At 47.1% G+C, this 18,304-nt stretch overlaps 1 protein-coding gene across 1 annotated transcript; it reads left to right on the top strand.

Moving 5' to 3' along the window:
- The first annotated feature begins 9,359 nt into the window (after window positions 1-9,359).
- Window positions 9,360-17,582, top strand: LOC148686610 (uncharacterized). The gene is made up of 7 exons (XM_088665436.1): window positions 9,360-9,453; window positions 9,695-9,774; window positions 10,709-10,811; window positions 11,229-11,312; window positions 16,302-16,406; window positions 17,003-17,066; window positions 17,457-17,582. Exons 1-7 carry the CDS (start codon window positions 9,442-9,444, stop codon window positions 17,510-17,512), a joined length of 504 nt encoding a protein of 167 aa, XP_088521562.1. The 5' UTR covers window positions 9,360-9,441; the 3' UTR covers window positions 17,513-17,582.
- The last annotated feature ends 722 nt before the right edge of the window (window positions 17,583-18,304 follow it).

Genomic DNA, 18,304 nt, shown 5'->3' with positions numbered 1-18,304 from the left:
AACAGCACAACCCTATACAACAGGGGTCAGCAACCTTTTTCAGCCATGGGCCGGTCCACTGTCCCTCAGACCATGTGGTGGGCTGGACTATATTTTGGAGGAAAAAATGAACGAATTCCTATGCCCCACAAAAAACCCAGAGATGCATTTTAAATAAAAGCACACATTCTACTCATGTAAAAACACCAGGCAGGCCCCACAAATAACCCAGAGATGCATTTTAAATAAAAGGACACATTCTACTGATGTAAAAACACGCTGATTCCCGGACCATCCACGGGCTGGATTGAGAAGGCGATTGGGCCACACCCGACCCACGGGCCTTAGGTTGCCTACCCCTGCTATACAACATGCACAGGGCTATTGCAACCAAGTCCATTGTTACTATAAGTATAGTAAATCATGCCTACGGATGTTTATGCAAACATGATAAATGTTCTGGAAACCAAGCCTTATGATGAACCGTTGAAGGAAGGCTATGTTTAGTCTGGAAAAGAGGAGACTAGGAGGAGATAGGATTCTACAAATCGCATTCTACAAATGTCTCAAGGGCTGCCACATGGAAGATGGAGCAAGCTTTTTTTCTCCTGCTGGGGAGGGCAGGACTTAAACTGATGGGTTCAAGTTACAAGAAAGGAGATTCTGACTAAATATCAGGGAGAACTTACTGACAGTAAGAGCGGTTCAACAGTGGATTGGTCTCCCTCAGGAGTGTGTGGACTGTTCATTGGAGGCTGTTAAGCAGAGGTTGGATGGTCATCTGTCATGGATGCTTTAGCTGAGATTCCTGCATTTGCAGGGGGTTGGCTAGATGCCCCTTGGGGTCTCTTCCAATTCTATGATTCTATGAATATACAGGGTTCCCAGGTCCATCACTTTGATCATCTGCAGGAACATCCCTGGTCATTCCGCGAGTTGGCAAGGTTCATTTCACAACAACAATAAGCCAAGCCTTAGTCAGATGGGTGGGGTATATGCTCCACTGCCAGAGATTCAGCAGGCACCTCCTCCTCCTCCTCCTCCTCCTCCAGTGTGGTGTAGTGGTTAAGAGCGGTAGACTCCGGGTTCGGGTTCGTGTCTCCGCTCCTCCACATGCAGCTGCTAGGTGACCTTGGGCTAGTCACACTTCTCTGAAGTCTCTCAGCCCCATTCACCTCACAGAGTGTTTGTTGTGGGGGAGGAAGGGAAATGAGAATGTTGGCCGCTTTGAGACTCCTCCGGGTAGTGATAAAGCAGGATATCAAATCCAAACTCTTCTTCTTCTTCTTCTTCTTCTTCTTCTTCTTCTTCTTCTTCTTCTTCTTCTTCTTCTTCTTCTTCTTCTTCTTCCTCTAAATAATTACCTTATCCAATCCTCAAATTGTATATTATGACCTATGTCCTGTGCCCACTTAATAATTACTGCTTTAACTTCCTCATCTTTAGTTTCCCATTCCAACAGAATATTATACGCCTTCTTTAACATTTTAGAATTATCTTCTATGATATCCTTTTGGAATTTGGAAACTGTAAGTGAATCCTCTCTTATTATCTTCCTTGAATATTTCATTTAATTGCCTATAATGCAACCAACTCTGAAGGTTTTCCTTTATCTCATCATAATCTTCCACTTCTACTAATAAATCTCTATATGTTGGCCATATTCCTTTCATTGTTAATGCTTTGATAAGTGAAAACCACCACGGAGTTTTGGATTCCAGTACTGTAATTCTTTGTATTTTTCCCATACCCTTATCAGGGACTTTCTAATTATGTGATTATGGAATCCTTTGTGTGCTTTTGCTTTTCCATACCACAGGTATGAGTGCCAACCGAATCTGTTGTCATGTCCTTCTAACACTATTACCTCCTCTTTTTCCAATTTAATCCAATCCTGAATCCAAGTAAGGGATGCTCTTCATAGTAAATTTTAAAATCTGGAAGAGAAAAGCCTGCTCTCTCTTTTAAGTCTGTATTTTGTGCTTTATTCTTGTCCTTTTCCCATTCCAGATAAATTTTGAAATATCTTGCTGCCATTTTTTGAAACAAGCATTATTACTTATTATCAGTATTGTCTGAAAAAGGAACAGCATTTTTGGCAATACATTCATTTTTATTGCAGCAATTTGTCCTAAAAAGGAGAGATTCATCCAATCCATATTTCCAAATTCCTTTTTATTTCGTCCCTTTTTTTTTTCTTTGTCCATGGAGTTTTCTTGGCAGGGATACTGAAGTGGCTTGCCAGTTCCTTCTCCAGGTGGATCACGTTTAGTCAAAACTCTCCACTATGACCTGTCCATCTTGGGTGGCCCTGCATGGCATAGCTCATAGCTTCTCTGAGTTATTCAAGCCCCTTCGCCACGACAAGGCATTGATCCATGAAGGGGTTTTCTTGGGCTCCTTGATCACTGCAGATGGTGACAGTAGTCATGAAATTAAAAGACGCCTGCTTCTTGGGAGAAAAGCAATGACAAACCTAGACAGCATCTTAAAAAGCAGAGACATCACCTTGCCTACAAAGGTCCGTATAGTTAAAGCTATGGTTTTCCCAGTAGTGATGTATGGAAGTGAGAGCTGGACCATAATGAAGGCTGATCGCTGAAGAATTGATGCTTTTGAATTATGGTGCTGGAGAAGACTCTTGAGAGTCCCATGGACTGCAAGAAGATCAAACCTATCCATTCTAAAGGAAATCAGCCCTGAGTGCTCACTGGAAGGACAGACCGTGAAGCTGAGGCTCCAATACTTTGGCCACCTCATGAGAAGAGAAGAATCCTTGGAAAAGACCCTGATGTTGGGAAAGATGGAGGGCACTAGGAGAAGGGGACGACAGAGGATGAGATGGTTGGACAGTGTTCTCGAAGCTTCGAACATGAGTTTGACCAAATTGCGGGAGGCAGTGGAAGACAGGAGTGCCTGGCGTGCTCTGGTCCATAGGGTCACGAAGAGTCGGACACGACTAAACGACTAAACAACAACAACAACAACAAATAATATGATTCATGAAACCCTGATGTACTTTTGTCTTATCTTCCAAGAAATAGGCATGCCATCTGTATCTTAGATCATGCCCCTCTAAATCCAGTATACCCGCGTTCTCAAGCCAAATCCACTCCATAACCCAACAGAGGCAAGAGGCTTTGTAGTAGATTTTTAAGTCAGGAAGACCAAATCCACCCCCCCTTCTCTCCTATCTGTGAGAAGTTTAAATTTTATGTGAGGTCTTTTACCCTGCCATATAAAATTTGATAGTTTCCTTCTCCACTTTTCAAAACAGTCCATCTTGTTATTTATAGGGATCATTTGGAAAAGAAATAAGACTTTTGGAGGAATATTCATTTTGATTGCCACTATTCTCCCCCAAAGAGATAACTTTAATCTATGCCAGATTTCAAGGAGTAAGTCTAATTTGGTTCCATAATTTAATATAATTGTATTCGAATAAATTTATATATTTCATTGTAGAGTGGTACCTTGGGTTAAGAACTTAATTTGTTCTGGAGGTCCATTCTTAACCTGAAACTGTTCTTAACCTGAGATACCACTTTAGCTAATAGGGCCTGTGGCTGCCGCTACACAATTTCTGTTCTCATCCTGAAGCAAAGTTCTTAACCCGAGGTACTATTTCTGGGTTAGCAGAGTCTGTAACCTGAAGCGTCTGTACCCTGAAGCATCTGTAACCTGAAGTACCACTGTACTTTGTATACCTAGATATCTAATCTTGTTCACAATTTGTAATCCCACCTCTTCTTACAGTTCTTTTCTTTCTTTTTCTTCCATATTTTTAACCATTAGTTTAGTCTTTGTCATGTTTAACTTAAGGCCAGAAACTTTCCTGTAACTCGCCATTAATTCTAAAAGTTTTTTAACACTCTCTTTTAGGTTTTCCAGTGTCAGGAGTAAGTCATCCGCAAAAGCACAAAGTATATAAAATTGGTATCCCAGGGCAATCCCTTTTATGCTCTCATATAGTCTTACCTTACCGTGACCCAGGTGGCGCTGTGGGCTAAACCACTGAGCCTAGGGCTTGTTGATCAGGTCGGCGGTTCGAATCCCTGTGACGGGGTGAGCTCCCGTTGCTTGGTCCCAGCTCCTGCCAACCTAGCAGTTCGAAAGCACATCAAAATGCAAGTAGATAAATAGGAACCGCTATAGCAGGAAGGTAAATGGCGTTTCCATGTGCTGCTCTGGTTTGCCAGAAGCGGCTTTGTCATGCTGGCCACATGACCTGGAAGCTATACGCCGGCTCCCTCGGCCAATAATGTGAGATGAGCACGCAACCCCAGAGTCGGTCACGACTGGACCTAATGGTCAGGGGTCCCTTTACCTTTTTATAGTCTTACCTTATATCTTGATTAAGTGTTTCTAAAGTTAAAATGAACAGGAGCAGGGAGAGTGGACACCCTTGCCTTGTTCCCCTTTCAGTCCTGAAGGTCTCTGACATTTCAGAATGAAGTGTGTGTTTTTCTTTTTGTAAAACTACCACAGCATAAAATAAAACCGGGATTAAGGGGTTTTCTGAGGACTGAGGAATGTGTGTGTGCTGTGTGCCCCATTGGTGTTGTGGTGCTGGTGGAAACGCTCTTCGGGGGTGGGGGACACAAAAAATAGGGGGTTGAGGTGGGTCATTTGTGGGGGGATAGCTCAGTCAGTAGATTACAAAAATTTCAATCTCAGGGTCATGGGTTCAAGACCCACATTGGACGAAAGATTTCTGCATTGCACGGAGCTGAACCAGATAGCCCTTGTGGTCTCTTCCAGCTTTACATTTCTATTATTCTACCTTCTCCATGTGAAACAGAGGCTCAGCCACTGAGCAAACATGTTCATATGCATCTACTGCATAGCTGTCAACTTTCGGATTTGAAAATAAGGGATCAGCAGCCTCACCTGTCCTGGGGACAGTCTACGGTATATCTAACAATCCAGGATAGCAGCGAGAAACGGCGCTGGAATAAGGGAGTTTCCCGCAAAAAAAGGGAGGGTTGGCAGCTATGATTCTACTGGTGTCCAGATCTCATGAGCTTAGCTCAGGGGTAGGCAACCTAAGGCGCAGGGTCCGGATGCGGCCCTATCGCCTTCTCAATCCAGCCTGCGCACAGTCCGCGAATCAGCATGTTTTTACATGAGTAGAATGTGTTCTTTTATTTAAAATGCATCTCTGGGTTATTTGTGGGGCCTGCCTGGTGTTTTTACATGAGTAGAATGTGTTCTTTTATTTAAAATGCATCTCTGGGTTATTTGTGGGGCCTGCCTGGTGTTTTACATGAGTAGAAAGTGTGCTTTTATTTAAAATGCATCTCTGGATTTCATATGAATTCCGATGTGGGGCATAGGAATTCGTTCATTCCCCCCCCCCAACAAAAATAGTCCAGCCCACCACATGGTCTGAGGGACAGTGGACTGACCCATGACTCAAAAAGGTTTCTGACCCCTGTCTTAGCTAGCAGAGTGCATCTCTAATAACCAGAAGGCATCCCTCCCTTTTCTAGGGTTTCCTCTGCCATATCAGCAACTTCAGGTCTTTTCAACTGCCTGGAGAAATGTGAGCTGTCTTTGCAATTCTGATGCTTCCAATATTTTCTTGTTTAACATTCCTCACTCCAAATAAAACTTGGTTGTAGTTTTATCTTGTGTGAAGTTCCTTTACAGTAATCACTATCCAATTCCAGTTCTGAAGGTTTTCTCTTAGAATTGTAGAGTTGGAAGGGGTCCCTTGGGTCATCTAGTCCAACCCTCTGCAATGCAGGAGAGTCTGTATTGTTCAACTATTGCTCAAACATGGATTTTAAAAATGTACAGTACTCTTCTTGTATTTCTATTCCTTTCTGTTCCATAAAGATAGTAGCAGTAGTTGCAATACTTGGCAGCCAGCGTTGAACATGTCTTCCTATTTGTGGCCATTAACATGTAAGCATGTGGATTGTTCCTCGATTCAGTCATCTTTTATTTTCTAGCTCTAATCTACAGTAGCACACTAGTACAGTCATACCTCAGTTTAAGTACGCCTCGGTTTGAGTATTTTCAGTTTAAGTACGCCACAGACCCGTCTGGAATGGATTAATCCACTTTCAATTGCTTTCAATGGGAAAGTTTGCTTCAGGTTAAGTACGCTTTAGTTTAAGTACTCCACAGACCATCTGGAATGGATTAATCGACTTTCCATTACTTTCAATGGGAAAGTTTGCTTCAGGTTAAGTACAGACTTCCGGAACCAATTGTGTTTGTAAACTGAGTACCACTGTAACGGACAATACTATAACCAGCTGTCTGAAAAATAAGGGTTTTTTTTAACAGTTTTGTTAGCAAAATTAATAATAATAGAAAATTGAATAGATTTTCCATATTGGAAGCATGTTAGGTTTTTGGCTCATTTGGAGGCAGCAAACATTTTGGGTTAGGTCACACGCCTGTTGGCAGCTATTTTGTGACTAGTGCCCTTGGCACCTTTTCAAAATTCAGAATGTGTCCACAGACCCCCAAAAGTTGGTAGACGCTGCCCTATGCATAGCCATTTGACACTTTGGAAGTGGGCAGTCAGGGGAGGAAGCAAAGAGGTAAATACATCAAATCCCCTCCTAGTAGACAAAACAATTAATGAAGATTTCCTGGCTGTGAACATAACAGATACATGGATATTGGAAGGCAAGTTAGCTGCGAATTAGGACACTCACCCAACCTAACAGGCATAGTAGAGGTCTTCTGTGCTATCCCCAGCTGCAGGAGGGACTGGTGCCAGCCATGAACAGGTGCAGGCAGACTGGGGCTCAAGTCAAGCACTTTCAGCAGAACCCTCTGCAGGTTAACTCGGAAAGAGGCTCCACTGTGTCCATAAGAAGAAGCTTTTGGATCAGACCAGTAGTCCATCTAGTTCAGCATCCTGTTCTCACAGTGACCAACCAGATGCCCACAAAGGGAAGCCCGCAAACAGGATCTGAGCACAACCACTTTCCCCTCCTGCTATTTCCAGCAACTGGTACTCAAAAGCGGTATTGCCTCTGACCATGAAAGTAGAGCACAGCCATCATGGCTAGTAGCCATTGAAAGCTGCATCCTCTGGGAAATTGTCCAACCCTGTTTTAAAGCCATCTAAGGTGGCCCTCACTGCCTCCTCTGGGCGTGAGCTCCGTATATCATGTGAAGACGTAGTTTCTTTTATCTGTCCTGAATCTCCCAACATTTTGCTTCATTCATTGTCCACAAGTTTTACTGTTAAGAGAGAGGGGAATTAACCTTTCTGTATCCATGTTCTCCATGCCATGCACGATTTTGAAACTTCAGTTGGGTTGCCGTGTTAGGAAAGGATGCCCAGGTGGCAACCATACAGAACTACACTGGCTCCCCCTTTTTTCTAGGCACAGTGTTATTTTGTGAATGCAGCACCAATGACATTGTTGCAGAGGTACCGGTAGGACGTTTCCTTCCTTTTATATTCAGGAATTGTGTGCAGTCATACCTTGGTTTAAGTACGCTTTGGTTTGAGTACTTTCAGTTTAAGTACTCCGCAGACCCATCTAGAACGATTAATCCACTTTCCATTACTTTCAATGGGAAAGTTCACTTCAGGTTAAGTACGTTTCAGGTTAAGTACGGACTTCCAGAACCAGTTACACTCATACTTCGGGTTAAGTACGCTTCAGGTTGAGTACTCCGCGGACCCGTCTGGAATGGATTAATCCACTTTCCATTATTTGCAATGGGAAAATTCGCTTCAGGTTAAGTACGCTTCAGGTTTAGTACAGACTTCCGGAACCAATTGTGTACTTCAACCGAGGTACCACTGTACTTGTGTTCTTATATAGAAATACCTTTCTATACTATGTATCATGAAAAGGTGTGAATGTGCATGTCTTGTGGAGAAGGTTGCTTGTTCTTAGGATAAACGATGAAACAGGAGTATAAAAGTAGGAAGTTGCACTGGCTAGCAGTAGCTCTCCAGGATTCTCAGTGTTCTCTCTCTCTCTCTCTCTCTCTCTCTCTCTCTCTCTCTCTCTCTCTTTCTCTCTTTCTCTCTTTCTTTCCCACTCCTACATGGAGATGCCAAGGTTTGAACCCAGGACCTTCTGCATGTAAAACAGAACTACTGAACTACATGCCTTCCCCTAAACTTGGGAGGTTTGCGTTCTCTACTGGATATAAAAGGCATTTGGGGTGGTCCCCCTCCTTTAGAAATGTTGCTGAATGAAAACGTGGCCTCTTAAAGAAACAGAGATATTGAAGCAAGCTGGCAGACTAAATAACAGGTGCCTCAAACTTCTGAAGGAACACTCGGGAGGCGACGTGTCTGCTGTCCTATTAGGTTGGCTGTCAAAGGTTGTTAATTTGGGTCCTACATGTTAGACCTACATTTGCAATTATGGTACATTTCACACAAAAAGGAGCAATGCAGGATCCAAATGGATTACACTAGGCTAGGTCGTGCTGTGCAGCTCACAAGTTTTATACTAGCTTTATACCATCTGCAGAGGCTTCTTGAACTTTTGCGCACATATTTCCAGTTTTTGATAAGGCACTTGCAGACCTTGGCATTGTGATTAAAGAGCAGCAGTGCTGCCATTCCGTCTAAACAAAAAGAGGGAGCGCAACTTGTTTTGGAGAACCAACAGTGGAAGCAAGCCAAAGTTCCCTGAGTGAGAAACTGTTGATACAGAAGGGGTAGATGATGCTGATTCCACTCTCGCCCTGGATGGGTTATCGTCGATCATAGGCTACATTTGTCTAGGTCCACCCACATGGATAGTGAAATGGGTTGGAAGTTTCAGTAGAAAGGTCCAACCCCCTGGTCCTATCACTGATGTAGGTAGTCCTTGATCTACTTTTTGAAGAGTGCACTTCAATTTCTCCTGGCTTGCTCATAATGTGCTTCACTATGTGTAGAATTCCTCAAGATTTGGATGATTGCATTGAGATTGGTAACTATGATTTTTTGTTTATTGATCTGATGCTAGGGGCTGGGTGCAGCAGGGGAGGGAGAGAATAGTTGTATTATTTACATTGATTAATCACTTTGGCAATGCTACTTTCATAGTATTCTAGAGTTGGAAGGGACCCCAAGGGTCATCTAGTGCAACCCCTTGCAATGCTTGTCCATGTGAGGAATGCAAACAGATGGATGAAGCTTTCTTCCTCTTTCCATTGTAGAAATTCAGGTGGAGCAAGCTGACCCAACTTTTGAGGTTAGTATCTGTGGGAGCAGGAGTGAAGACCAGGTATAAGTCCCCTTGGCACAGAAGGTTCCCTTGTCTCCGCTCCCCCCATCTCAGGAAAATTCCCATTTTAGGTTTTTGTCCCCTTTTGCCCCTATGGCTTTCACAGTTCTGTAGTCCTGATTGAAAGCCTGACTTTCTCCACATTCAGGATCTTTCTGGGGATGATCTTTTCCTATTCTGTGTGGCCTTCACCTGTGAACAAGCCTATAATGAGGGTGAGGATAGAGTGGAGTATAATAAAGATACTGCGTCCATGGTCATAATGGTGAGTGAAGTTCAGGATGAGAAATCCAGTGTGGAGGTGGGCAGAATGGGTTGGGGTGGGGTTTGGGAAAGACTCTTTGCAAGGGAAGTTTGTGGGTCTGGCAAAGAAGAAGAATTTGCAGGCATTGGGGGCAGGCAATCCAACTGCAACCAAAGTCAACCCCTGAGTCTTGGGCTGGAGCAGCCCCCTTGATTTCCATGGGGAACTAACTTTGCTCTTCTGCTCTTTGAACTCTTTTCAGGACATCATGGAGAGATGGACCCAGTTTCCGAATCCCGCCAGAATACTGAAGAGGGGAATGGAAGATATCGTCTGCCTCACGTATGTTGTTGGCACTGTTTGTGTGTGTCTATTCATGGTAACTGGAACAAAATAAAAAAATCCTTCCAGTAGCACCTTAGAGACCAACTAAGTTTCTCATAGGTATGAGATTTCGTGTGCATGCACACTTCTTCAGATACACTGAAACAGAAGTTGCAGATACACTGTTTCAGTGTATCTGAAGAAGTGTGCATGCACATGAAAGCTCATACCTATGACAAACTTAGTTGGTCTCTAACGTGCTACTGGAAGGATTTTTTATTTTTTATTTTTTGTTCCAATTACCATGAATAGATTTATTTTTTTTGACTGCATCATACCAACACGGCTACCTACCTGTAACATGGTAATTGGGTATTAGAAGTGGCGAGTGTGTGTGTGTTTGTGTATGAGAGAGAGAGAGAGAGAATTTTTTTTGAAAAAGAAAGAAGTCTAGATTGATGACTTTTATGCTTCCAGAGCTAGATGTATTGCCGACCCCCCACCCCCCATCTCATCCCTTCCTTGAAGGAAGCTGGAACTTAATGGGTCAAAAGGGAGCTGTCTGGCATGGAGGGGGCTATTTACTCAGTGGGTCATGGAGGCTTTGAATGCATAGACTCCAGAGGTCTCAAATTGTGGGGCTCTGTCTCAAGAGCCCTGATCCAATGGGGTCAGCCTGTGGGTCAGGCATGGTCCTGATTCTGGAACCTGGCTTGGTGTGTGCTCCCTCTGCCTCCAGTGCTAGTGGCCTGGGGGGAGCCAGCTGACCCCTCCTTGACTTAGTTTGAGACACAGCCCAGACTTCCGCTGGGCGGTGGTGGTGGGGGGCAACATTTCAGAAGAAAAAGATATAAGAAGGGCATGAGAGGGGTTTAAGGCTCCCAACATCCCTGGAAACCACCCACAGGTCTTTGGAAAACTCAGCATGTTGTTTCTTGCTTCACCATGACAGCTTCATGAAACCTCCATTTATGAAAAGTAAGAAATCGGCCATTATCCATGGGATGTTTCATCCGATTGCTCACACTTATGGACTGAATACTGTTGACAAGGAGGTAAAGTCTTTGTAGCTTTGATCGTTACTCTTGAGTTTTGACTTCTATTGGTTTAATTTATTTCCTGAAAGTTTTGCACCATCTTTTCATTTCTTACTAATATTTTTAGCGAGAGAGAAGCTTAGTTGCACAGATAACGTTTTTGGTTTCACTGGTTTCCAGCTATTACACACAAGGATTTTTTTAAAACATCATCTCCATTCAGAAGGTGAATTTTGCCTCATTTTGTCCGTGAGTGAAAACTTAGTCTCATTTGAAGCTGGCCTTTGTCTCTATTCTGTCAGTTTGCTTCAGTATCACACTCCCTCTTATCCAGTGCTAAAAATCTGTTATCTATCCCCACCCCCATGTCTTTCCACATCATCTCCTCCCATGAATCTGTGAATCCACCTTTGTGAAAATGGTTTTCACTGCCAGGACCTTAAGCAGCAGTTTCATGGAATGGTCAGGCGCCTAGTGTCTGAAGACCCAACGATTGAGACCGTTTCATGCATCTTAGAAGTAAGTGTGTTGGTGGGACAAGGGTATTGTTTCATTTAAGCAGAGCCTGCTGGCATAAAAGCTTCAGCAGGCAACATCTCAAACCCAGAGTACGGGTGTCTCCTGACATGCTGGGGAAGGGCAGACTGGGGGCCACCCTTGTCAAGCCCCTTTTCTCAGTCTCCACCTGGGTGCAGCAACCAGAGGCGGTGGGGTGGGGGAGCAAATTTGGGGCTGGGTAACTTGGGAGAAGGTAGTCCCTTTTTTCTGTTTGGAACATTGAGCAAAGAATCTCCCTCAGATACCGATAGTGGGGGAGACTCCTCGGTGGAAGTGGTAGCTTGCCTCTCTAGCCGAAACCAGCCCCTATACTAGTGATGGCGAACCTGTGACACCATTCGCGCTATTGTTTCTTTCCCCCCATTTGTTCTCCCGCTCCTCCTCCCGCTACAGCTTGTCTCCACTGTTAAAACCCAGATCCTTTTTTTTTTTGCTGTTGTTGTTGCTGGTAGCCAGAGATTGGTTTTTAACCCTTTTTTGCGCTTTGGCAGACTATGTCGGTGCTACATGTTAGTTCCAGCGAAAGTATTATTTGTCATTCATTTCTGTTCTCTTCCCCCCCAAAAAAGCAAAGCAACTTTGGGGCACCCCCCCAAAAAACCGCCAAAACTTTGGTCAGCAGCTCCCCTGTTATGTACTGAGCTGAATCCTAGAACAATAGGATTCAGAATCAGCGGGAGCTACCCAATCCAACTCCAGGTGGAAGTGAATCCGCAACCTGATTGGCCTGCTGGAGCAGCCAATCAGGCGGCTGGCAGAAGTGAATCTGCTACCTGATTGGCCTGTAGGAGCAGCCAATCAGGCTGCAGGCAGAAGTCAATCCACAATATAATTGGCCCACAGGTGTAGCCCTGAAGTAGCCAATCACGCAAGGCCCATTGTGTAAATAATGTATATAAGCAGATGGTTTTGGGAAAAGAGCCATTCGTCTTCTCTTCTTCTCCTTGATGAATATGAGCTGAATAAAGAGCATGAAATTCACTCTCGACTCCGAGTATATTTCACTGGCGACGAGGATGGGATCCTGCTGAGCTGACCGCCACCACGCACTGCACCGCAGCACCGCCACCTGCTGCACCGCTGCATCGCACCGTGCATCCAGGCTTCAGCTCCAGGACCCAAGGAACCCAGAATGGCAACCGACAGCAGCTTCTTGCCATTCAAACCAGCATCAGGAGACTGGGAAGGGTACGCCGCCCGTTTCAACTTCCTCCTGCAAGCGAAAGAAGTCACCAACGATGCCATGAAGAGGGCGACATTCTTCAGCGTCTGTGGAGAGGAGACGTTTGAAATCGCCCGGGCTCTCCTTGCACCTAGAGATGTCGCTACCGTCTCTTACAAAACAATAATGGAACGGCTGAAGGAGCACTTTTCACCACAGCCCTCGGTGGTAGCTTGCCGAAATGCCTTCTACGCAAAGCGGCAAGCCCCAGGGGAAACCATAACTGGGTTTGTGACCTCCCTCCGCCAAGCCGCCCGGTTATGCAACTTCTCAGAGTTGGAGAACATGCTTCGTGACCGCCTCGTCGGTGGCCTGAGGGACGAGATGTTGCAACGACGCCTCTACGCCAAAAAAGACCTCACGTTCCAGATTGCTCTGGAGGAAGCCCTGGCAACCGAAGCCGCCGAGAGGTCAACGCAAGAGGCACGACCGGCCCCGCCATCCCAACCGAGGGTCTACCACGAAGACCTCACCGACGAATCCGAATCTGACAGGGAGGAAGTACACCGAGTACAGCGGCGCACTCAAGCAGCACACACACCACAGCAGCCTCGACGAGAAGGAGGGAACTGTGCAAGCTGCGGGGAGAACCACGAGAGGAGGACCTGTCGTTTCCGCAACGCAGAGTGCAGGCAGTGCAGAAAATTGGGACACATCGCCCGGGTGTGTCGGGCTCGACTCACCCGTCGACAAGCATCAGATGACCGATCCAGGAGCCCCAGGTCACACGGCACCATGCACCAAGGCAACTCGACGGAGATCACGGACTACCAGGGATTCCTGGCGTCACCCCCTTCTTCGATGATGTACTGATCGCCGGGCCCACACCAGAGGAATTTGAGGACCGCCTCCGCTCCGTCCTGCACCGTTTCCAGACGGCGGGCCTCAAGGTGAAGCGGGAAAAGTGTTTACTGGGAGTGCCGCAGGTGGACTTTCTGGGATTTAAGGTGGACGCAGAAGGGGTCCATCCAACCGGTGACAAGGTACGGGCCATTTGTGAGGCCCCAGCGCCCAAGAGCAAGCCCGAACTTCAGTCATTCTTGGGACTATTGAACTTTTACCATGCCTTCCTTCCCCATAAGGCAGCGGTAGCGGAGCCCCTACACAGACTCCTAGATAAAAGGGCCCCTTGGGTGTGGGGCCAGCGACAAAGGGCCGCATTCCAGGCAGTCAAGGACTTGCTCGTCTCGAACTCGGTCTTGGCACACTTCGACGAGAGGCTGCCAGTGGTGCTGGCATGCGACGCCTCTCCCTATGGCATCGGCGCTGTCCTGGGACACCAACTCCCAGATGGAAGAGAGGTGCCGGTGGCATACTTCTCCCAGACGCTTGCTGCAGCCGAACGAAACTACTCACAGATTGACAAGGAGGGTCTGGCAATCGTGAAGGGCGTAAAAAAATTCCATGATTTCTTGTACGGGCGGCCCTTTACCATAGTGACTGACCACAAGCCGTTGCTTGGCCTGTTTGCCCCCGAGAAGCAGACCCCCAAGTGTTGTCTCCACGTGTCCTCAGGTGGTCAATTTTCCTTGCCGGCTACCAGTATGCACTAATCCACCGCCCTGGGAAGGCGATGGGCCACGCAGACGCACTCAGCAGGCTACCACTACCAGAAACAGGCCCCGACCCAGCGCCTGCGCAAGAGGTTATGACCCTGGAGCTGCTTCCCGACCGACCCATTCAGGCACAAGAAGTTGCGCACCATTCCACAAAAGATAGGGTCATCTCCCGGGTCCTGGACTGGGTGTGGCGAGGATGGCCCAGCAGCAGCCCCGGGCCAGAATTCGCTGGCTACACAAACCGCAAACATGAACTGTCGGCCCACAAGGGGTGCCTGTTATGGGGAAGCAGGGTCGTTGTTCCCCAGCCCCTCCGCAAAAGGGTCCTCACAGCCCTACACGAGACACACCCAGGGGTAGTGAGGATGAAGGCCCTTGCCAGGAGTTATGTGTGGTGGCCGGGGATTGACAGAGAGATAGAGGCCTGGGTCCAACACTGCCAGACCTGCCAAGAATCCCGCCCGGATCCCCCAAGGGCCCCAGTCCAGCCCTGGGAGTCCGCCCGACATCCATGGTCACGCTTGCACGTGGACTTCGCTGGCCCCTTCCAGGGAAAAACATTCTTCATAGTGGTGGATTCCTACACCAAATGGCTGGAGGTCGCACTGGTACCGTCCACTTCTACGGCGGCAGCCATCCGGGTACTACGTAAGCTGTTTGCAACCCACGGGCTCCCTGACACCCTCGTCTCGGACAATGGAACCGCATTCACGTCAGAGGAGTTCCAGACCTTCACAGCGCAGAACGCCATCCGCCACATCCGCTCAGCACCATTCCACCCTGCCACCAATGGCCAAGCGGAGCGCATGGTGCGGACCACGAAGGACAGCCTCCGCCGCATAACACAAGGGGACTGGGAATACCGCCTTGCCTCATTTCTTCTAGCACAGCACAGCACCCCAAGCACAACGACGGGCCGGAGCCCAGCTGAACTACTCATGGGCCGGCGCCTTGCAACTAGACTGGACCGACTTCACCCCGACAGAGCTCAGGATGAGGTAGTGGTGGGGAAAGGCAGGAACCCCCGGACATTTGTGGCCCAGGACCCAGTGTATGCAAAGAATTTTGGGGCAGGCCCAGCATGGGTACCCGCCACAGTCACCAAGGTGACCGGTCCCGTGTTGTACGAGGTACTAACGGAAGGGGGGCAATGTTGGCGCCGCCACTGCGACCAGCTACGGCGACGATTCCCAGGAGGAACCCAGGAGGAGAGCGGGACAGAGGGGTCCCAAGGGGACAGCAGGGCAGTGAGGCCTGTAGAGCGAGAGGGGTGGGCAGGGGAAGCAGAAGCAGTAGGCACAGAGGGGCGCCCCGAGGCTGGAAGGACACCGGAACCAGAGTCACAACCTAGTGGTTCAGTGGCGCCAGACCAGACAGCCCCGGCACAGCCAGCAGCCTCGGAACACGAGCCAGAACCAGAACCCCTGACCAAGGAACACCCCAGGCCACAACGCACACGGAGGCGGCCAGCAGACCTTGGGGACTACGAATGCAACTTCCCGGGCAGGACTGGAACTTAGAGGGGAGGGGTGTTATGTACTGAGCTGAATCCTAGAACAATAGGATTCAGAATCAGCGGGAGCTACCCAATCCAACTCCAGGTGGAAGTGAATCCGCAACCTGATTGGCCTGCTGGAGCAGCCAATCAGGCGGCTGGCAGAAGTGAATCTGCTACCTGATTGGCCTGTAGGAGCAGCCAATCAGGCTGCAGGCAGAAGTCAATCCACAATATAATTGGCCCACAGGTGTAGCCCTGAAGTAGCCAATCACGCAAGGCCCATTGTGTAAATAATGTATATAAGCAGATGGTTTTGGGAAAAGAGCCATTCGTCTTCTCTTCTTCTCCTTGATGAATATGAGCTGAATAAAGAGCATGAAATTCACTCTCGACTCCGAGTATATTTCATCCCCCAAAAAAGCTCAATAACTCTGGGCACTTTGTGATAAATAAGGGTTTTTTTGGTTTGGTTAAATAATTAGTTTTTGGTTTATTAAATAAAGTTATATATTACAATTTTATATTTTTGTTATTTAAACTACAAATTATGGTTTTTTCCTCAAAGTGACACACCACCCGAGTTATGCTCGGTTTTTTGGCGAATTTTGTCACACCAAGCTCAAAAGGTTGCCCATCACTGCCCTATACTAAGGTCCTTTTTCTTCTCACAGGCACTGGCTTATTATTTCACTATAGAAGACGAAGCAGGAACGGAAATGGCTGCCAGCAGCACCTACATTTTACTGAAACATGCACTGGGATTCAGTAATCTGACTGTAAGTATCTGTTTTATGGCCCTGAGAGGTTTTTCAAGGCGGCTTACTGAAATATACTCAGAGTCCTGCAGTGCTTTCATGCTCTTTATTGCAGCTTGTAAAACAGTGATTGATCCCCCCTCCCCAACCTCAGGCTTTTATATACATTATTTACACAATTAGTCCCATTGGCTGATTCTGTTTCCCTCCTGGAGCCTGTTTGGGCTGCTACTGCAGGCCAATCAGTTGTTGCATTCTATGATCCTACCAGCCTGATAGGCTGATTAACTTCCTCCTGGGGTCTGGTTGGGCTGCTGCTGCAAGCCAATCAGTTGTTGCATTATAGGATCCTACTTGCCTGTTGTTCTAGGATCCAAACTTAGTATATAACACTTACAAAAGACTGTCTCAATTAAAGTGATATCCAAGCTTGGTGTCAGACAGAGAAGTAGCGTAGTCTCCCATTGTGTCCAGGATTATTCAGGTGGTAGTTTGTGCTCTTCTTTGCTGTTGCCCTTTGGCCTTCACCTACTAGGCAGCAGAGCCCACAGAGGTCCTAGGAGGCAAAGGAGTGAGGTAAAAAAGGACATGAATTCAGGATTTTCTTGCCTCTGCAGATGGAGGTCTTAACATGCATTCTTCCCCCAGAGCTGTGGGAGCTGCTCCACATCATCCACAAAGGTAAGTTCTCCATTCTGCAAACACAGAACAAACCCACAGGGTTCACTCTCCACACCAAAGCCATCCTTAGCAGCCTAACTGGGTTCTGAGGAGGGCTCACTTCTTTGCTGTAACACACCTGCCTCAGCCCTGCAGCCAAGCCCCCAAGCAAGGTGGAGAGTGAACAGCTGTTCCCAGATGCTATGGGGATGCTGACTCCAAGTAGTGGAGGCCAGTGACTCCCAATGGTCTGACAATAGGGGTGGGGGTGTTGGGGGGTGGGTAGCAGCCCCACTGGGCATTGCCAGGGCATGGGAGGGAGCATTAGCTGTCTAAGGATGCCTGGTTATGTGTCTGGACCTGGTTGTAAGGACGACTCACTTCACTTCACTTATTTTCTCTTCCATTCAGAGGACACCCAGCCTGAAGTTGTGGATGTATTCCCAGTACTGTTTTATGGAGAATGAATCCTCTTCATAAACAGATTGATTTGTGTGGTCTGAGATAAAGGAGGGATCATTGTCTGGTGTTATCTGACAGATTTTCCCGTTTTAAATAAAAAAACAATTTTGTTCTGAGCTTTGTGATTTCTCTTCCATCACTTTACTTGCACCCCTGTGCTGTGGTTTGGAGGTTTTTTTTCTGGGGTGGGGGGAGGAAATAGACACTGCTGACAACTTCTGAGGGCGATTTAGATCAAGTAAAAGGTTTGGGAGGGAAGGGTTAAACCTCACCACCACCACCACCACCACTCAAGCTGCCTCCCCAGTTGCTGCTTTGATTTTTAAAAAAAGAAGAAGAACTTAAATAAGAGATTGTCTTTCCCAGGCTTCCTCAACCTCGGCCCTCCCAGATGTTTTTGGCCTACAACTCCCATGATCCCTAGCTAGCAGGACCAGTGGTCAGGGATTATGGGAACTGTAGTCTCAAAACATCTGGAGGGCCAAGGTTGAGGAAGCCTGATCTTTCCTTTCCGTGTGAGCAGCAGAACACTGTTCCACAGTGATGCCACCTGGACAGGAGTTGGGGGCAGAAGCAGAATGGTCAGGAGCCACATGACGGGAGGTGGCACAGCACTTTGTGAAGCTTTGATGGGAAGAGTCTGCCCTTTTTAAAGTCAACAAGTGCAGACTTCCTCATCAATACTTCTCTGGACTGGGGAAAGAAAGATGCAGCCGTGAAAAGCTGCAGAACAGGCAGGAGTATAGTAGATGAAGGGTTTTTCTTGGGAGCAGTGGCGAGAAGACCTGGCCTGTTAT

This window comes from Zootoca vivipara, chromosome Z2 (assembly GCF_965207765.1).
Source record: "Zootoca vivipara chromosome Z2, rZooViv2.hap1.1, whole genome shotgun sequence".
NCBI classification, from domain to species: Eukaryota; Metazoa; Chordata; class Lepidosauria; order Squamata; family Lacertidae; genus Zootoca; species Zootoca vivipara.
Note: the sequence above shows the minus strand (reverse complement) of the source record. Positions and strands in the feature narration are given on the sequence as shown.